At 45.4% G+C, this 21,781-nt stretch overlaps 1 protein-coding gene across 1 annotated transcript in view; it reads right to left on the minus strand.

Moving 5' to 3' along the window:
* The window catches only part of TRIP11 (thyroid hormone receptor interactor 11), a 107,761-nt gene that overhangs the window by 74,409 nt on the left and 11,571 nt on the right, over window positions 1-21,781 (minus strand). The window contains exons 4-11 of the mRNA XM_082275452.1: window positions 19,427-19,693; window positions 19,064-19,132; window positions 17,348-17,513; window positions 11,610-11,945; window positions 7,987-8,027; window positions 7,609-7,785; window positions 2,575-2,849; window positions 1-2,406 (exon numbers count right to left, since the gene is read on the minus strand). The exon at window positions 1-2,406 is cut by the window's left edge and continues 307 nt beyond it. Coding sequence (XP_082131578.1) covers window positions 1-2,406; window positions 2,575-2,849; window positions 7,609-7,785; window positions 7,987-8,027; window positions 11,610-11,945; window positions 17,348-17,513; window positions 19,064-19,132; window positions 19,427-19,693 — 3,737 coding nt within the window. The remainder of the gene's footprint in view (window positions 2,407-2,574; window positions 2,850-7,608; window positions 7,786-7,986; window positions 8,028-11,609; window positions 11,946-17,347; window positions 17,514-19,063; window positions 19,133-19,426; window positions 19,694-21,781) is intronic.

Consider the following 21,781-nt stretch of genomic DNA (forward strand, 5'->3'; position numbering starts at 1 on the left):
TTTATCAAAATGTCCTTCTCCTTTAGAGCCTTCTGCAATTGTTCACTTTTGTTCTTCATCTGCTTTAGCTCTGAGGTGGCCTCCTCCTGGGTCCTGCGACCATGCTCTGATGTCTTTGCCATAGAGTCTGATAAACGCTGGTTATTCTCTTGAAGGGTTCGAATAGTGGTATCGCTCTCCTGAATCTGAATCCTCAGTTGTTCACATTCTTGAACGATCTTCGCAAAATCGCCACTGTTCTGTTCAGGAGATGCCCCCAAAGGAGACTCAACTGGACTTGCGTCATAGTTACTGACCTGGAGTTTGCCAAGTATACGTTCTTTTGTGCTGTTGAGTTCACCAATACTGGTTTGAACATTACTCAACTCTAGGCTAAAATCTTTGAGTTTCTTCTCATTGTTTTCGTAGCTGTGAATGAGGTGGTTGTAGTCTACTTGTAATTTAGAGCTAGAATCATTGTCCTTGCTGATCTGGCCCTGAAGCTTGTGAAGCTCCTCGTGGAGGTGAGCAGACTCGTGTTGCATGTTCTGGACAGTGGTTATTACCTGCTGTTTCCACTCTTCCATCTTCTTCACCTGCTGCTTGAGTTTATCCCGTTCCTGCAACAGTTCCTCAAACTGATTACTATTGACGCCTCCAAGATCGCTGCCATTCTCCGAACTAGAGGTCTGGAGAACGGTTAGCAGGGTCTGACATTTCTGGCTTAAGGCATCTATCTCGATATCTTTTTCTCTGATTATTCTTGAGAGATTCTGGATGGTCTCTCTAAACATCTCCTGGTCGCTGCCCTCTTGGCTGAGCGAAAACCTCTTGTTTTCATCTTGAAGTTTCAAAAGAGCTGTCTCTTTGGCAGCCACCACATCCATCATTTTGTGGTAATCGGTTCGAAGTTGACTGTTTTCCCTTGTCTTCTCACTTAGGACAGCCAGAACCTGCTCTCTCTCCGTTGCATAAGCTTGTAGCTGCTGTTGTAGATAGACCACATCTTGCATGTAATTGACCGAGGACACTCGGGCATGAAGATTTTGTATTTCGAAGTCTTTTTGTTGGATGATCTGAGTGAGCTTTCCCACTTCGTCTTTAGACAGCTGGTCAATTTGTTTGGTCAAGTTAATGTTCTTTTCATTGAGAATCTTAATCTCCATCTCTTTCTCTTTGATACCCTTGACCAATTTTTCAATCTCCACTTTAGACAGATCGTGTTTCTCCGTGCCGTTATCACCATTGTTGATTGTGTGTGCCTTGGTATCATGGAGTATAACCGAGGAATCGGTCTGGATAAGATGCTCGTTTTGCAGCTGGGAGCTGATCAGTTCGTTGGTCTGTTGCAGACTCGAGATTTCACTGTCTTTTTCGGAAAGTAGTTTTTCGTACGTGTCCACCATCTCCTTGTGCTGTAACGTTACTTCATTGACTTCCTTGATTTTCTCCTGAAGAGATTTTTGAAGCTGCGCGGCATTTTGATTTTGCTTTTCGACAGCTTTCTTCTGAAGTTTCAGCTCTTCTTCGTGATTATTCTGGACTTTAGTCAGTTGTGTTATTTCTGCCTCCAGTTCTGTGATGATGTCTAATGTTTTTGGGTCCACCGCCGGCTGGGACCGACTCTGCTGGTCCTTCAACCTCTCAATTTCCTCCTTAAGGTGGCTGTTGTCTTCCTTCATTGAAGCGAGAAGTTTTTCCTTCTCTTCGATGCTCTGTCTTAAGACATTACATTCTTTTGTTGTTTTAGTCTGTTCCTCAAGCTGCCTTTGCAACTCTAGGTTCTTCTCCTTTAGCTCAGTGACAAAACTTTCCTTCTCTTTAATAAGTTCGGTGAGTTGTTTCTGGCCCTCTAACGTACTAGTCAACATCTCTTTGGTTTCCTCATAATCCATCTCAAGCTGCTCTACAGTCCGTTTGCTCTCTGCTAACTCAAAGTCTTTTTCTTGGTTGAGCTTAACAATCCGCTCATGCTCAAGCTGTAAAGTGGAGGTGTCCATCTTTTGGGCATTCGAAAGTTCACGGATGGTTCTTTCATACTTCTGAGCCTGTTCATGAAGTCTATTTTCAAGTTGGTTCAGTTCCATTTCTAGGCGGCTCTTCTCCATTCTAAGGGCCTCAATCACAGTCTGCTTTTCCAAAGCTTCCTTGCGGTCAGAAGCCATAACGTCTTGCAGTTGTTGTTTTGCTTGTTCTTGGGTTGACAACAACATCTCATTCTCCATCTTCAAGTCACAAATCTCATTCTCCAGGTCTGCTTTAAACTGCTCAATATCTGAGAGTTGAAGCTTTAACCTATTAATCTCTTTTTCGCTTTCACTGTCCCCATGGTGCTCATGCCGGGAGGACGACTCCTGTTGGGCCACGGAAAGTTCTTCTCTCACAAGCTTCAGGCTTTCCTGAAGCTCTTTATTTTCCTTCTTCATACTGGAATTTCTTGATTCCAAATTTTTTACAACCTCCTGTAGCTCGTTCATCTGGACTCTAAGCTGTCGATTGATTGCTTGTACGTTGCTGAAAACGGTTTCAGCTTGCCTCAGCTTCTCCTTTTCAGACTGCAATTGTTCATGTAATTTTCTGATTTCAGCAACAGAATTTGAATTTTTGGATTCCAAATTTTTTACAACCTCCTGTAGCTCGTTCATCTGGACTCTAAGCTGTCGATTGATTGCTTGTACATTGCTAAAAACGGTTTCAGCTTGCCTCAACTTCTCCTTTTCATACTGCAACTGTTCATGTAATTTTCTAACTTCAGCAACAGCATTTGACTCGCTCTCTCTTGACTGCTGTAGCTCCTCATTCAACTGTGCCACAAGAGTCTCGGATTCTGCCTTCTGCTTGGATAGGTGCTCCTTCATAAACAGCAAATGCTGTAAACAAACAAAAGATATTAGTTACTTACGGGCAGCAACCTACCCTTTTATTACAAAGAAAATTTACTGAACCCAATAAAAATGGGATTTTTGACTTACTGTGAAATCTATTTCTCTGATGTTCATTGACAGACACAGCTCCTGATCTTTTTAGCCATTGGGTTATACTGCCCCCTACAGGAGTAGGACACTAGGCAGAAAAAAAAAAAAACGTCTGGCTACACCTATGGGCAGTCCCAGGGGGTATACTCCCTCTCTCGGCTATAGGTACTCAGTTTTTTTTTTGCCTAGTCAGGAGTAAGGACCTTGTTCCTTGCTGGGATCTCTGGTCCTGGCAATTTTTTCTTTTTAGATAGAAAATTTTCTCCTGTTTTTTTCCTGAGAGATCTACAATCGACTGCCGGACTGGGCTGGATAATCTAGATCCATTGGTCACCCCAGTCTGGCCAGCGAGCACGCGCCGACCTCAGCTCTCGCTAGGTCGGCCGCGACATAGCCCCACCGAACAGGGGATGGCCTGCACGTTAAACGCCTCGCGGGGTCGCATACAACCAGGTCTTGCCCCAAGTCGCAGCGTTCCTCCTGGCAGACAGCCCCTCATTCCGATGGCTAGGGGTTCTGTCTGGAACGGTGCCCGCCTGGTTCCTGGTATGGTGAGCAGCTGACCCCCCCCTCTACTCCTGGAGGATTTTGGGGTGGAAGTGGGCCCCTCCTTGGGACTTTCTACCTAGTGTCCTACTCCTGTAGGGGGCAGTATAACCCAATAGTTAAGAAGATCAGGAGCTTTGTCAATGAACGAAAGAAAAAGATGGATCTTCTGCATTTGGGGTGGGGAGGGGTAAATGACCCTTGAGCAACCTGTCATGCCTATAGGTGATTAGTCACCAAGAAAAGTTGAACTCTGTGCAGAAAATATTATACACTTTTGGAAAGACAATTTCTTTCCTTCACGCAATACTTGTCTTTTTTTTCCAAAATAGTTGTCCAGCCACTGAAAAATCTGGCCTGGACTCCTAGTCAATGGTTCGCTGTCCCTTATTTCTGTTTTGTAAGTGGCTCCTCCTTCCCTAGCCTCCGGTCAGGTACTATTCCCTGTGTAGTGCCCATTAGTAAGCAGTGTCATAATTAATAGGTCAAGTGACTCCTGGTCTAACATTTTCACCATTTATTTATTCACCACGATCTAACACCTTAACTGACAGGCCTGGAGACTCCTGGGTCTATCCCTTCCACCATGATCTAATACCTTGACTGACAGGCCAGGAGACTCCTGGTCTATCCCTTCCACCATGATCTAATACCTTGACTGACAAGCCAGGAGACTCCTGGGTCTATCCCTTCCACCATGATCTAATACCTTGACTGACAGACCAGGAGACTCCTGGGTCTATCCCTTCCACCATGATCTAATACCTTGACTGACAGACCAGGAGACTCCTGGGTCTATCCCTTCCACCATGACCTAACACCTTCACTGACAAGCCAGGAGACTCCTGGGTCTATCCCTTCCACCATGATCTAATACCTTGACTGACAGGCCAGGAGACTCCTGGTCTATCCCTCCCGCCATGATCTAATACTTTGACTGATAGGCCAAGCAGCTCCTGATCTACCCCTTCCAGCATGACCCAACACCTGGACTGACAGGCCAGGAGACTCCTGATCTGTACTGCCAAGTACCCACATTCATGCCCACTGACAACTACAATTCACATTAAATGGAATTGTAGTCTTCCCATGGTGCTGCACAGTGAGCATAATTGATGTTGTGGCTTACTTGATAGCGAATGCACGGGCACAGCTGGTTTTCCGTATCCAAGCAACGATGTCAAACTATTAATAGGTACTTTTCTAAAAAATTTGGATGCTTACAAAAAAAATAAATAAATAATAATAATTGTTGTAGTGCACAAATGACAGGGACAGAAACTTCTGTTTCAAACTAAAAACTATCCTGGAGTTCGGCTTTATAGTATATGACCATGGACCTGTGACCGCCAGGGCTTACAGGAAGAGGGCCTGAATGACACCGGACATCTTAAACCCCACTTGACCTCCAGGCCCTTTTCTGACACTTTTTGTTTACATTTAAAAATCAATATTTTATGCTAGAAAATTAGTTAGAACCACCAAATATTATATCTATTTTTTAAAGCAGAGGACCTAGAAAATAAACTGCTGGGTTTTGCAATTGTATATGCAACATGGTATTTGAGCAGCAGTTTTACAAATGCAATTTTTTGGGGAAAGAATATGCGTTTTTGAATTTTAAAAAAAAGCTCACTACATAACCTAATATTTTGGTAAAATATAAAAGATAATGTTGCGCAAAGTAAATGGATACCAAACCCGTCGCGCTTTAAAACTGCTCACACCCATGCAACAACGACAAAAAAATTTTTTACTATCCACAGGTGACGCTTTAAAAGCCTTTACAGGTTACTACTTTACTACTTTAGATTTACAGAGGAGGCCTGGTGCCAGAATTACTGGTCATGAACTGATGTTCGCGATGATACCACATATGCGTGGGATGTTCGCCTTGGCGCACGAGCATTGGGGGGGGGGGGGGGGTATGAGGGCTCTTTATCTTTTATTTATTATATATTTTGTCTATTTTGACTCCTGTAATGTAAATTTCCTTTGTGACAGCAATAGGCAAGTCACAGGTACTCTTAATGGGGAGATCTGCGCTCTATAAGAGCCCAAATCCATCCTCTGCCCTTAAAAGCATTCAAAACTCCAAAAATTGGTGTGTTTGTGTGCTTTTAACTCTTGAAAATGGCGCCGTTGACATATGGGTAAACAGGAAGTGAAGTCAGGTGATCACTTCTAGTAGGGATGCACCGAATATTCGGCGGCCAAACATTATTCGGCCGAAAATAGAAAAAATAGCACTTTCGGTGTTTGGCCGAATAAGTCAAAAGGCCGAATAATTTTGTGCTGAATAATAGGGCTGAACGATAGTCGATATTATATCGACTATCGTTCTGTGGCCGTAGGCGATATTCATATCGCCGAGGTCACGATATTTACAGGGGGAAGGAGGACTCACAGACTTCCGTGTTAGGCAGGGGAAGCCGGGACACTTCAGCGGTGAGCATACATACATTACTCACTCGTGCACTGCAGCCCGCCCCACACATTCAGTGAGTCTTATGCCCCATACACATGTGCAGATTATCTGCAGACTTTTGTCTGCAGACTTACCTTTTCTATGTAGTGCAAGGGCCTCCCGGATTGCATACAAATTGAAAGTGTTTAGGTTTGACCTCATATTATATGGTTTTGGTAAGTCTGCAGACTAAAGTCTGCAGATAATCTGCACGTGTGTATGGGGCATTACTCTCCTCCCTAGTTTTTTCAATGGCACATTCAGGAAGCCAATCACGCCGTGATTAGCTGCACAGCGAACCAATCACGCGTGCCTGCACACCTGATTGGTTCCGCTGTGCCGCTACTCACGGCGTGATTGGCTTCCTGAATGTGCCATTGAAAAAACTAGGGAGGAGAGTAAGACTCACTGAATGTGTGGGGCGGGCTGCAGTGCACGAGTGAGTAATGTATGTATGCGGCTGTGCTCCTTTCCAGGCTCCTACTAGTCAACCTCCAGCCTCCTACTACCACCACTATGAGAGACTGTCTGTCACTGTATAATCTGATCGAGTCCACACTGACACTGACTGACTGTCACTGAGTAATTGATGTTACCACATTAACCCTGACCTGCCCAGTGCCCTGTATCTGCAATTAAAATTTACAAGGCTGCCTGCATGCTTCCTGATTTCCATTCCCAGCATCCTTCCCAATCCCTACAGTGTCACTAACATTAACCCTATGGTACAAGGCTGCAGTGTGCACTGAATCCCATTCCCTACAGTAACATTTAGGGAGAGAGAGAGACATGAGAGGACAAGAGAGAGAGAGAGAGACACGAGAGGACAAAAAATTGGCAAAATAAATGGAAAAAATGCAAAACACCGCATTCGGTATTCGGCCTTCGGCCAAATATTTTATTATTATTCGGCTTCGGCTTCGGCCAAGAATTTCATTTCGGTGCATCCCTAACTTCTAGGTTACCATACTTGAGAGCCAAACAAAACCGATTTGGGGAATCAAACGGGGTGGGGAGATATCGGTAAAGCTGCATTAGGCAATGACAGTAAGTGTGTGTTTCACCCCCCCCCCTCGCTGCTTCTAAAAGCAATCCAGCAGCCAGTTAGCTGTTAGAATTGCTTTTACAAGAGAGCCGACCATCCGCTCTAAAAAGAAAAAAAACTGTACCAGGGTGATGCCTGACTTACCAGTACGTCGCTGGTCAGCAAGTGGTAACGTAGATCTACCCCTTCCAATAAATGTATATTAGCCTGGATCAGACACCCCTGACCTTTGCCTATGCACCCCCATTGATTTCTATGTGGATACATTTAGAGGCTGAAAAGGAAGGGAGACAACACCAATAGGCCCGTGGGAAGCCCCCCAGGCTTTTATGGCCAATGTCACTGCACACTGAGAAGCTCACAGTGTGCAATGAAATCAGAGTAAGCTATTTCAGGTCAGGAGGAGCCGGTACAACTGTGCAAGACTGAAGAAAAGGCTGGAGGTCATATTTAAAACCCTGCAAGGTTGGCAGCAGATATTGGAGTCTGACAGGAGAGATAGAAGAAATTGCTGGTAGAAAAGCTTGCCAACGTTTCCCTTTGTGGAGGTGGAGGGGGCCGGAGGAGGGGGGCCGGGGGAACAGCCTGTCAAGCACCTGCATGGCCTCCTGATTCTGTTTGTCCAGCTCCTCTAATTCTGTAGCAAGGGACTCCTTCTCTGCAATGCTTTCTTCCAGCCTCCTCTGGCTCTCGTCTAGATCTTTCCTCAGCTGCTCACATGTGACATCGGCCTCCTGGGAGGAGGTAGTGCGATCCGTATCACCCAACAGCACCTTCCGAAGACAGAGGACAAAAGCAGGTAAGTCTCATCGCACACCTACGGCTGAATTTTGTAATAGCAAATATACAATGCATGCAAAGACACACAATACACACAGGTTCAAATTAGATGTTTTGATTTAAACAGTGGTGTGAGAGGGATCCCTTCATAAGATTTAGATCCACTACTGATGGGCCCAGGGAATTAGTAATACCTGTTCTGTTGACGTTACTCTGCTCATTCCTCTTTCAGTATCTGAAATGCAATATAATAGAGCACATTGAAGTGTAGGTTAGTGAATAAATCAAAACAGTATGCATGTACTCCCTCCCTTCCACACCTACATTTTATCCCTTTAAAAACGCAGCAAGTGTAAAAAAATACCTGTTGATAAAAAGGAAAAAAAAAAAAAAAATCCTGTAAGCCTCTAACTTCCTGTTTGAGCAGTGCCTTTGCTGCACTGAAATCTCAAACAGCATTGCTGGATTATAGAACTCACCTATCCCTGACCACATCTCCCTTCACATGCATACATTGATTTCTTACAAAACAACGCTGCTACCTTAATTCCCAGGAGCCAGCTTACACAGTGAAGCCGATTGCCCAAAGGAGGTAAAGTAGTCTCTTTACAGTCTATGGTAGGGGATGGGGAGATAAAGGAACAGAAGACAGAAGATGCAAAGGGGAAGCAGATATTTTGGAGCTCTACACTTTCAATGTCATATTTAAAGTGGTTCTAAAGGCTTAAGGTTTTTTTCATTCAAGCAATCTATGCATGAAAGCGAAAAAACCTTCTGTGTGCAGCTCCCCCCTTACACCTACCTGAGCCCCATCTTGATCCAGCGATGTGCACAAGAGCTTCAGCTCTCTGGGTTCTCTTCCTCCTCATTGGCTGAGATAGCAGCAGGAGCCAATTGGATGCAATCAATCACAGCCAGTGAGCCGATGAGGAAAGAGAGAGGGGGGGGGGGGGGGGCGCGCAGAGCTGCTGCTGTGTGTGGGAATGGACACGCAGAGCTCCGGCCCCCTCCACCTCAGGAACGAGCCTACTTCATTGCAAGCAGCTTGCTTTGGGGGCACTCGGCAGGAGGAAGGGACCAGGAGCGCCAGCAGGTGACCTGAGAAGTGGAGGATCTGTGCTGCTCTGTGCAAAACCACTACACCGGATACAAGAGAAATGGCCACACACCAAACGGCTTTATTTAACAAGGATGCAAGGTACAGCAAAATGGATGGTAGGCATGTTTCACACGACTCACAGCGTGCTTGTTCAATAGTAATGAAGCACGCTGTGAGTCGTGTGAAACATGCTTACCATCCATTTTGCTGTACCTTGCATCCTTGTTAAATAAAGACTTTCATCGTGAGCCATCGTTTGGTGTGCGGCCATTTCTCTTGTATCATGTTTGCGGTGGCGATCCGAGGTCCTGCACCCATAGTTGACTGTGAAGCTCCAACTGCCTGTGCGGTGTACATCTCTTTCCCTGTGTCTAAACCACTACACAGAGCAGGCAAGTATAAAATGTTAAGTACTTGCTTACTGGGCACTTCTACCTCCTTCCTGCCCAGGCCAATTTTCAGCTTTCAGTGCTGTCGCTCTTCAACCACTTGCCGACCGCCTCCTGTATATTTACTGCGGCGCACAGCTGCTTACAGGCAAAGTGACGTAGTACTACGTCGCTTGCCAAAGAGCCTGTAGGGGGCAAGAGCACGCCGCTGGGGGCGCGCTCCCGCCCCTGCTCGTTCCCTGGGGAACCAGTGCGTGTGACCGGCGGCTCCGATGTCTGCCGGCCACTCACGATCTCCCTCAGGAGAGGGAGACAGACAGACGGCTGATGTAAACACAGCTGTCTGTCATTCTCCCTGAAGTAATGACAGAGGCTATGCGATCCTGCTATGTAGGATCGTATGTCTCTGTGATTACTTCACTAGCCACGCCCACTAACAGTTATAATCACGCCCCTAGGGACACACTTAACCCCTTGATCACCAAGTTAACTCCTTCCCTGCCAGTTTCATTTTTACAGTAACAGTGCATATTTATAGCACTGATTACTGTAGGAATGTCACTGGTGCCCCCAAAAGTGTCAGAAATGTCAGTCAGGGGACCGATTTGTCCACCATAATGTCGCAGTATCGCAAAAAAAATATAAATAAAATCACAGATCGCCACCATTACTAGTTAAACAATAAAAATTACATAAATATTTCCCGTAGTTAGTAAACGCAATAACTTTTTACGCAAACCAATCAAAATACGCTTATTGTGATTTTTTTTTTTTTTTACAAAAAATATGTAGCAGAAAACAAATTGGCCTAAAATGTTAAATTTTTTGATTTTTACATTTTTTGGGGGGGGAATTTCATATAAAAAAAATGTGAAAAACATTGTTTTTTTTTTTTGCAAAATTGTCGCTCTTTTTTTGTTTATAGCGCATGATCAAAAAAAAAAAAAAAAAAAATTGCACAGGTGATCAAATACCACCAAAAGAAAGCTCTGTTTGTGGGAAAAAAGGATGTCAATTTCATTTGGGTACAGCAGCGCACAACCGCGTAATTGTCCGTTAAAGTCACGCAGTGCCGAATCGCAAAAATAGGGCTTGGTCTTTGAGCAGCCAAATCCTCCGGGGCTAAAGTGGTTACATTTTTTAAAAAAAAAATCAATAAATTAGCACTTGCTTACTGGGCACTTCTACCTTCTTCCTGCCCAGGCCAATTTTCAGTGCTGTCACTCTTTAAGGCCCCTTTCACACTTGTGCGACTAGTCCCGTGATTTTGGACCGCAAAATCGCATGACAAGTCGTTTTCCATTATTTCCAATGAGCCCCATTCATATCAGTGCGTTTTGAAGTTGCATCGACTTCAAAGTAGTTCCCGATTTGATTGCGTTTTGAGCCATAGCCATTGCTTTCAAAATCGCGTCAAAATTGCGCCGTAAAATCGTGTCACAAGTGTGAAAGGGGCCTAAATGACAATTGTGCGGCCATGCAACACTGTACCCATATGAATTTTTTTTTTTTTTTAAAGACAGATAGAGCTTTCTTTTGGTGGTGTTTATTCACCACTGAGTTTCCTATTTTTCTGCTAAACAATTAAAAAGACCAAAATTAAAAAAATAAATAAATAGATAAAAAAAATACTTTTTCTTCGTTTCGGTTATAAAATTTTGCAAATAAGTAATTTTTAGCCTTCGCTGATGTGCACTGATAATGGCTGCACAGATACACAGCATTGATGATCAGTGTCCCGATTATCTGTGTACACATCCCATCAGGAGTGCTGGTTACCGGCTCTCCTCTCCTCTCGCTGTGACGGCGCGTGGAAAAAGTACTGCCGATTACCAGCAAGTCTGTTTACACTGTGATCAGCTGTGATTGAACCCTCCGTCTTCAAGAGACATTGGACTTTTAAAAAGATGCTGCTCTATGGATTTGAAATGCTGGATTATTACGCATGTTTGTGAGTAGCTGATTTTAAAACGTATGTTATTAAAAGCCTGCTGAGGATAATGCGCTAGGCTGGTGCGCCCCTTTCTTTGTTTTTATTTGCAGATCACATGGTAAAGAGCTGCTGTGATTTGGCCCTTTACCATGATCTTTGATTGGCCGTGCCTGAAGGACACAGCGATCACAGAGCGTGCTCCAGGGGGCACGCAAGGAGCGTAAATCCCGGAGGACGTCCACGGATGCCCTCCCGGGTAAAATTGAGCCGCTCTGTAGCCGTAGCTATAGAAGGATAAGGAATTAGTAATATCACTTTAATACACCAACAGAGGATAAACAATAGAAATCCGACGTTGGGATTTCCATAAACGAATAAACTAGAAAGTTCTCATACCAATTAGTGCTTCTTGTAGCCTCAGGACCTCTTGCTGTAAACTGGTGACTTCCGTCCTGCTGTCAGACTCGCGGAGTGCTCGTAACTCAGTTAATTCGGCACGCAGTCTCTCGCACTCCGCAGCCACCTGATTCTTCTCGTTCTCCGCAGAATCCTTCCCCTGCTGCATAGACATTTTCTCTTCATCTGCAGCAGAGACAGCAGAAGTCAGATTTCTCAGCTGATGCTCCAAATCCTGAATCTTCTGAGCGCTGTCGGCTTTCTCTCCTTCTAGAGAGCGGACTGTTTTCTGAAGTTCAAATATTTTGGACTGGTCAGAAGTGCCATCCACACCTCCTGAGCCAAAGAAAAAAACAAAAAACACAACATACAGTTACTATGAAAATGTATTGAAAATCACAAAACAAAAACAGAGGGTGCATGGGTCTAGTGCAGCCTTTTTCGACCAGGGTGCATTATGCTCAATAGAAGTCTTTATAGGTAAAAATGGTAAGTATTATACTCACAAATTGCCATTTGCATCACAGCTTTTTACAAATAGCCACTATACAGATAAAATTCCAGCAGGCTGACGCATTTCGAGGACTTGCCTCTTCCTCAGACTATGAAAATGTATAACTTTTTATTGCATTTTTAATCTGTACTGATACTATTGCAAAGATGAAGCAGAACTCTAAGCAGATGGGTAAATACACTGATTTAATACATATAGTGGCTTTATCTGATAGGGATTTGCATTTCGGGGCGTGGCCAAGCAAGGCATGCAGTGAGACAGGTCTTAAAGAGCTCCACTGGGAATTCTGCAGAATTCTTCATCTAGCACCGCCATCCTGCCTTGTATCGCTCTGGGACCACACCACCCGCTGCCCCTGTGTATCTGCATCCTCTGGCTGGCTATATTTGTGTCCTCAAGGCTAAAAGAGGGCAGCGCCCTCATGTTCCACCCGACACTCTGGGCCAAGATGGTGGCCTCCCATCCCGCTTGGCAAAGGAGGCTGCTCAGCGCCTCTTCTCCAAGGTTGGCAAGGATCCTCCACCACCACAGCTGGCTGCTCCTGGAGGCAATGAGTATGAGGATGACTCAGGGGACCTGGATGCTGACACTCCAGCTCGTCCACATGCGAGTACACATTCTGCACAGCAATATGCTTCCAATATGGCGGCGGCTGGCCCGCAGGCCAGCACAGAGCCTGAACCTACTCTTAGACATCCTGGCTGCTGTCAACATATGCAATACATCCACTCCGGACCTTGCAGGGGAGGTGAAGGGCATGAAGATGGAAATCTCACTAGTGAGACAAGACATGCAGAAATTGTGGGAGCGAACCTCTTGGTTGGAGGATATGAAAAACTGCCTTCGCATAAATAATGTCTGTGCAGTGGTTATTCCTGGGAGGGCAGAGGACAGTGTTTATAGAAGCATGGCTGATACCTTTGGTCGTGACGCTTTTTCATCTATATTTGCAGTGGAGAGAGCTCACAGGGTTCCGGCGTGCCTGCCACCACAGGGAGCCCCACCACGTCCTTTTTTATTTCGCCTTCTCAACTATAGAGATGCCATCCTGTCAAAGGCCAGAACAGCTAATTCTCTAAAAGTGGATAATGCAAAGATCTCATGGTTTCCTGATTTTTCAGCGGAAGTCCAGAGGCAAAGGGCGAAATTCCTGGATATCAAATAAAAAAAAAAAAAAAAAAAAAAAAAGCTACGTACACTTAATGTGCAATACTTTATGCTGTACCCGGCAAAGCTAAAGATCATAGCTGATGGTTCTTCACATTTTTTTGATAACCCTACCTCTCTGCTATGCACTGGCTTGACCGAGAGGAATGAAATCTGGCGCAACACCCACCGTAACGATGATGAGCTGCTCTTTTTCTTTCTTACATTGGTGCTTCTTTGTCTGAATTGGGCTATATGGCGGAGAGGACCTTGCCAGCGTCATCACGTCACACCCGAAAGTCAGTCATCTTTTTGGTGGAAACCGAGGAACGTTCCCTAATGAGTGTTTTTTTTAAGTTTTCTGCGCCTTTGTGGATGGTGAGTGTAGGCCTTTGCTTTCACAATAAAGGTGTTTTAAACTTTCTACACTATGGACGCATTCTCTTTGGTATTTCCCCCATGCATGAGGTTGGTTGCTCATCTGGAGATTTAAGGTGGATTGATCCTGCCTATCTTCTTAGGTGGAGTACTGTTACCAAGGGATTGGTGCTGTTTTGGCTGACTGAATTGCGGATGTCCCCAGGCATTTTTCCAGGAGAGGGGGGTTTAGTGGTCCCTTAACCACTTTCTGCTGATCCAATCTTTACCTGTCGGTAAGAGTCTGTGTGCATTGAATGGTCTGTGTCCCTTCTCTGCTGTACCAAGCACCTGGGTGAAGCGTCCGTAATCCTGAATTTATCTGCTTAACCACCATTCCTTTGGGACCTTGATGAACATTATTACCGTTTTCTTATTTATCTACTAGTGCTGCTCGTGTGTGCATTATCTATATGGCGGAGAAGGCTACATTTTTTTTTCTTGCATAGCCTGCTCCTCTTCACCTAACCTGATTGGTTGGCATTAAACCGTCAGTGTTCTACAAGTTCACATGAACGCTTTAAGCTGCATGGAATATTTTTTTTTAAATCAGAAAAAATTATTATTTAAAACCCTTAATGCAACAATACAGTCACAATACAGTGGCGCCCCCCTTTATTTATTTTTTTTGATTACATTTGTTGGCATAGAAGTCATACAAATATTGGTATCTATATATGTTCAGACCATTACATATATATCAGAAATTATACTATTGTAATTTAACCCAACCAATAATCCACAAGATGTGCAGCTATTGTTATGCAACTGGTAAAGACATCTCTTCATTTTCTATGGTTTATTCGGGCAACAATCTTTGAAATACCAATTCCCGTGGAAGTCCAGGGGCATCCAACCATGGGCCCCACAGCGTTTCAAATTTACCCTAACAGCCACGTCTTGTGTAGATATGACGTTCTCTAAAAGTAGTGCTTTTCCCATATTTGACACCCATGATTTATGTGTGGGGGGGGAAATCAGCGGATTTCCAAATGTGCATTGAATATTTGCCCTTAGGGCCGCACTAGGGCCCCCATTAAATGGTCCTGAGAGGACTCTACTCCTCTTATCTTAAGGGGTATTTTTTTGTCTCGCTGGGTCCTGTTGAATCAGCACTCTATGTACAGTTGCATTATTTGGGATCTGTTTTTCCTGTTCTTTTTTCACACAGGTGAGACTGAAATGTTTTTAGCCATTGCGGCCTGTTCTACACCAGGACACTAGATTGGGCTCCAAACATTTTTCTATGGTATTCTACATGCCTTTAAGTATTGAAAAGTTAACATTATGGCTGCTGTTTGAAAATATAGGTTATATTTTACAGGTTAGGAGGGTTTTTTTTTTCCAGTATATTTTACAGGTTAGGAGGGTGCCTTTAGGCACCACCCTATTTTCTCCTTATCAGCAATATGTTGGCTAACTCTAAGGGCCTGCTGCTTCTTTATTGGAATGTGAGGAGCTTAAGTGACAAAGTTAAACGAGGGGCGGTTTTCCAATATTTTTCTGGATTTAGGCTGCATTTAGTGTGTCTCCAGGAGACACATTTGCAGCCAGACTTCGTCCGCCAGCTACGCTCCCACAAATTTCCTCTTCAGTTCCACTCTACATACTCCTCTTTCTAGGGGGGTAGGTGGGTTGATTTCTAATAATATCTGCTTTACCTACCTGGAGCAGCAGGTTGACAAATGGTGGATTAGTCTTTATGTTTTGTAAACTAAAGTGCTTCTTGTGTATTATTGCAGCCATGCATGTTCCTCTACCCTTCTATTCAGATCCTCTTAAGAAACTGGCACAATTAATGGCTTTGCACCCTGGTGTTCCTGTTTTAGCCTTGGGAGACTTTAACAATGTTATTAATCCACAGTTGGATAGATTGTCGATCCATTCCAAATCTACGCCTGCTGCTTCTGGTAGAACCCCTTTTGTCTCCCTGCTTCCTGAGATGGGTCTGAGGGATGTCTGGTGAGAACAAAATGCTGATATGAAGTGTTACTCCCGCCATTCTGCCTCACATGGTGGATTATCTCAAATTGATTTAGGATTAGGGAATAATGCTCTTCTCCCATAAATAATAGACTCTGCATATGAACTAGTGATCGACCAATATCGGTTTTTCATTGCCGATACCGATATTTTGGCCATTGCATATCGGTATCGGCCGATATTTTCATACACTTAAAATTTTTTTTTTTTTTACTTGACAGGTACTCTTGTGGAGGGATTCAAAAACGCCAAGTTTGGCTGTTTTGAATGCTGTCATTTGTTTGAATCTGGCGCCGGATACCCGGAAGTGATGTCATGACATCACTTCATTGCTTATATTTTTAATTTGTACATATGTGAGTGGCATATTCAATAACATTTGTAAATGGAATTATGCTAAGTGACATAATTTTACCCTTACATGAGCAATATTTGGAATATCGGCAATATTAGCAAGTTCCGGGGCCGATACAGATATATCGGCAAAAGTCAATATCGGCCTCGCCGATAATCGGTCGATCCCCAATATGAACCCCGCCTTCTATCAGATCATTCTCCCTTTTGGGTGCGTTTAGCTACTGTGGACTCACCCATTCTTCCCTTGTGGTGAATTAACCTGTTGTGGTCAACACTGCTCACTACCCCAGATAATATCTCCAGTGCGTTAGCAGAGTTTATCCAATTTAACATGCATTCTGCTAGTGAGGCTGATATATGGGACTCCGTTAAGGCATTCTTACGGGGTCTGCTTATTCGGGAAATTACTGTTATTAAACATAAAACTAGAGAATGGGAGAACACGGTTCGTACTGTATTACAACGTAGGGAGGAGGCATTGGTGGTTAATCCCACACAAGCTGCTCATAGCAGTTGGGTTGAGGCCCAATCCTGTAGAATTATCGTCGGCGGAGAAAAAAAGATACTTCAACAGAGTTGCTTTGAGGAGAGGGAGAGCACGGGCCACCTGTTGGCTCTGGTAGCTAGAGCACAGCAGGACGACTGTTCTATTACTGCAATTCGGTCATTGACTGGTAGTGTGTATACATCTAGCTATGACATTTTGGTCATATTTCAGCATTTCTACACTGATTTGTATGCCTCTACAACCCATTTGCCCCTTGACTTAATATTTTTACAAGCGACCCCCCCAGTTCTGGTCGCAATTTACCTCTGATGAGCTATTAATACCCACACAGCCAGTGCAGTGGTCCTGGGATCTGAAATCCCCACTTCATTCTGCAGGGTTTCCAGGACAGATCAGAGCAATTCTGAATGTTCAGGGTCAGCACAAAGCATTGCTCTGATCCATCCCAGAAACACAAGGAAGAGGTAGAAGAACAAAAACTGCAGTTGTGAGAACCTGTACATCAGGGGTCTTCAAACTATGGCCCTCCCAGCTGTTCAGGAACTACAATTCCCATCATGTCTAGTCATGTTTGTGAATGTCAGAGTTTTACAACGCATCATGGAATGTGTAGTTCCGCAACAGCTGGAGGCCGTAGTTTGAGGACCCCTGCTGTACATTATAGACGGCAATCTATTTTAACCTTATTCTCTATAGAACTGGTACATAGCATTCTGTGGCATGTAAGGGTAAATTGTGTTACAATGAATTTCGGTACTACTTCCAAAAAAAGGGCCATCAGTGTAGGTTAGGAAATTATTAGCAAGCAAAGACCTGAATTGAACTGTTCCTCCAGTTCCTCGATCCTCTCTTCATATTCACCCAACTCTTCGCGGTGTCTCCTCGTGATCTCCGCCAGCTTCTGCCGATGGGCATCTTGTAAGACGGAGAGCTCATGCTGGTGTTCATCAATCTGACGGCTTACCTTCAACTTCAAGTCCTGTGATAAAAAAAAAAAAAAAGAAAGGAATATTTGGCCTTGCTCAGCAAAGTGTTACAAATAAGAACGCCCTCCATTTCAATGCAGCAAAAATAGAATCTACTTCAGTTTGCAATGTTTTTTGTTTTCTGGGGCAGGTGTGAAATCTGAGATGCTAAGGGGTAAAAGAGAATTCTCATGAAAGATTTTAAATGAGAGCAATTGTGTCAAATTAACATGCCTGGGAACAACTATGGAATCCCCGACGGATTTGGCACATTTTATTTTCTACTATAAAGTTGTCTACATACCAGTATCTAAGCTGTTTGGTCTCTCTACATGAGAATCTCAATAGGTTTCTGTGATTTTATTTTAGGCTAACAAACCTTTGGCACTACAATGTGTCCCCAAAAGCTTACTAAATACACAGGATATTTAATCTTTTGCTACTGAAGGATTTAAAGTGAAACGGTGGTGAGGTTATGGACATCAATACTTACATTCCATAGCAAGTAGTAAATGGGCATTAAAACAAGGCCTTACTGACTTCTGTATCTACAGGCACTGTGGAGCAATTGTCAAATTTCACAGCAGAAGCATTGAAGTTATTCAGTTTGTCCTCCAAGCAGCTCAGCACCCCATGATCCCCCTCCCAGCAGCCACTCAGCTCCCTCTGCTCCCCTCCCAAGCAGCCACTCCGCTCCCCCTGCTCCTCTCTTCCCAGCAGCCGCTCCGCTCCCCCTGCTCAACTTCCTAGCAGTCTCTCTGCTCCCCTTCCCAGCAGCTTTTCCCCCCTCTGCTCCTGCCTCCCAGCAGCCGCTCGGTTTCCCCCACTGCTCCCCCTCCCAGCAGCCGCTCGGCACCTCCTGCTCCCCCTCTCAGCAGCCACTCGGCTCCCCCTACTCCTCTTCCCATCAGCAGCTCCGCTCCCCCTGCTCAACTTCCTAGCAGTCTCTCTGCTCCCCTTCCCAGCAGCTTCCCCCCCCCCTCTGCTCCCGCCTCCCAGCAGCTGCTCGGCACCCACTGCTCCCCCTCCCAGCAGCCGCTTGGCACCTGCTGCTCTCCACCTCCTGCTCCCATCCAAGCAGCCGCTCGGCCCCTCCTTCTCCCCTCCAAGCAGCTGCTCGGCACCTCCTTCCCACCCCCCAAAAGCCGCTCGGTTCCCTTTGCTTCCCTTCAAGCAAGGGCACAACACCTCAGCTCACTATATTCCCCCCAGACAGCAGTAATTCAGCAGCTCAGCACCTCCTGCTCCCCACCCAGGAGTAACTCTGCAGCTCAGCTCCCCCTGCTCAAGTCCTAGCAGTGACTAAGCAGCCTAGCTTCCCCTCCAGATTAAAAAAAAAAAGAAATAAAAAGCAATTCACAGCTTGTTTTAAAGTTGAGTATCCACTCCTGTAAAATGGACCCATGTCTAGTAGGACCAAAGCAGGTTCTCTTTGGAAATAAAAAAAAAAAAACTAGGCACTTAAATAAAACAGCAGTATTTCTGTGTCCATTTCATTTCACAATGCTACCAGTACTTAAACAACGTCACTGAATTTTTTTAACACAAGAGCTGCCTCTTGTACCTTGATAGTGTTTTGTAACACTCCAACCTCCTTCGAGTCGGGGCTTTGTGTGCCCTGAGCCTTGGTTACCTAAAATAGAAAGAAAAAAAAAATGTACTTAAAAGGAGAACAAATCAAGCAAACAATCTTATGGTCATGTGCACAGTATCTATGAAAATCTGATACATTGCTTAGTCTTGTGTCTTCTGCTGGCTGCCTTACTCATGCCGGTCAAAAGGGTTGAAATTTGCCAATGCATCTTTATTTACGATTGTGCAGACTGAATGAAGTCACCGATAGGGAATGAGCAAACAAGAATTTTTCTCTCTAAGCAAATAAAGTTTGCACTGCACACAATGACCCAAGAATGAATGAGGGTCCTACCTGGGCTACGTGCTTCCAGTGGGTCACCTCCGCCTGCAGCCTGGCCACTTCACTGGAGAGGTTGTTAATTTCCTGCTGAGACCAGAGGACATCACTAAAGTCCATATCGTCCCCCTGGAAGGTGGAGGAAGGAGGCGGAATACTGGACATGAAGGCCGGAGAGTCGGCTGCTTGAAGAGTGACGCTGGACAACTGCGCTGAGACCTGCGCCTTCTGTACTTCATCCTGCAGCGAGTTCAGCTTGGCTTTCAGATGACTTACCTCCACCTGAATATGAATAACAAACTCTTATCAATCCAGTCTACAGGGCTGGGGCAAGCTAAACAGGTCAAAGCAAGCCTTGGCAAATCTACACTTGTGTGAAATCACTTAAAGGTTATAATAATACAAGGGTGATTCTAGGCAAAGAGCCAGTTAGAGAACCAATAATGTTCTCCCATGCAAGTGTGCTGAAATCACACAGAGGCTTAATTCACAAAGCCTATTCTTAAGGAGAAGGTTCTATATTTTAGTCAGGTTACAGAAACTTTCACATCTCATAGAACTTGGCTAAAAAAATAGCCAAGTATTCATATCTCAAGGGTTAGCTATGAGAATTGAGCCTTAAAGAGGAATTTCACTCCCCATTTACAAAATGTTTTCCCCATTTTCAGCTTCCCTTGCCTGCTTAGTTATTAACCCCCCTGGCGGTATTCCCGAGTGTGGCTCGGGGTTCACTTTCAGTACCAAAAGCGGTAACTCCAAGCCACACTCAGGATTACTCCAGAATGGTACTCCCCTTCCCTGCGCTCCCCCGCCGTCCTCCCCCACACTCTCTCCCCGCTCTGTGCTCGGCCGCTGCAGACACCTGTCTTCTGGTTCCCTTCCCTGCGCTCCCCCGCCGTCCTCCCCACACTCTCTCCCTGCTCTGTGCTCGGCCGCTGCAGACACTTCCCTTCCGGTTCCCTTCCCTGCGATCCCCCGCCGTCCTCCCCACACTCTCTCCCCGCTCTGTGCTCGGCCGATTGCCGGCACTTCCCTTCCCTGCGAGCGTTGCGACGCAGGGGGGGTGGAACCGGCGGCAAATTCAAAAGTGTATATACACCAAATGAGATGATAGAAAGCTGTGATCCTAACGGATTACACTGTATCATCCCATTTCACCACAGGATTTCACCTGGAGACTTTTCCAGTGCCCTGCCTGCGCTTTTCCAGTTCTTTGTGCCAGGAAGAGGGGAGACTGCTCAGGTTTCTGGCTGTACATTGTGGGAAGAGGGGAGACTGCTCAGGTTTCTGGCTGTACACTGTGGGAAGAGGTTTCTGGCTGTACACTGTGGGAAGAGGGCAGACTGCTCAGGTTTCTGGCTGTACACTGTGGGAAGAGGTTTCTGGCTGTACACTGTGGGAAGAGGTTTCTGGCTGTACACTGTGGGAAGAGGTTTCTGGCTGTACACTGTGGGAAGAGGGCAGACTGCTCAGGTTTCTGGCTGTACACTGTGGGAAGAGGGCAGACTGCTCAGGTTTCTGGCTGTACACTGTGGGAAGAGGTTTCTGGCTGTACACTGTGGGAAGAGGTTTCTGGCTGTACACTGTGGGAAGAGGTTTCTGGCTGTATACTATGGGAAGAGGGGAGACTGCTCAGGTTTCTGGCTGTACACTGTGGGAAGAGGGGAGACTGCTCATGTTTCTGGCTGTACACTGTGGGAAGAGGGCAGAGTGCTCATGTTTCTGGCTGTACACTGTGGGAAGAGGGCAGACTGCTCAGGTTTCTGGCTGTACACTGTGGGAAGAGGTTTCTGGCTGTACACTGTGGGAAGAGGTTTCTGGCTGTACACTGTGGGAAGAGGTTTCTGGCTGTATACTATGGGAAGAGGGGAGACTGCTCAGGTTTCTGGCTGTACACTGTGGGAAGAGGGGAGACTGCTCATGTTTCTGGCTGTACACTGTGGGAAGAGGGCAGAGTGCTCATGTTTCTGGCTGTACACTGTGGGAAGAGGGCAGACTGCTCAGGTTTCTGGCTGTACACTGTGGGAAGAGGGCAGACTGCTAAGGTTTCTGGCTGTACACTGTGGGAGACTGCTCAGGTTTCTGGCTGTACACTGTGGGAGACTGCTCAGGTTTCTGGCTGTACACTGTGGGAAGAGGGCAGACTGCTCAGGTTTCTGGCTGTATAATATGGGAAGAGGGTAGGAGTGCTCAGGTTTCTGGCTGTACACTGTGGGAAGAGGGGAGACTGCTCAGGTTTCTGGCTGTACACTGTGGGAAGAGGGTAGACTGCTCATGTTTCTGGCTGTACACTGTGGGGAGAAGGGAGACTGCTCAGGTTTCTGGCTGTACACTGTGGGGAGAGGGGAGACTGCTCAGGTTTCTGGCTGT

The sequence above is a fragment of the Pelophylax lessonae genome (genome assembly GCF_965119305.1).
Source record: "Pelophylax lessonae genome assembly, chromosome: 13".
NCBI lineage: Eukaryota > Metazoa > Chordata > Amphibia > Anura > Ranidae > Pelophylax > Pelophylax lessonae.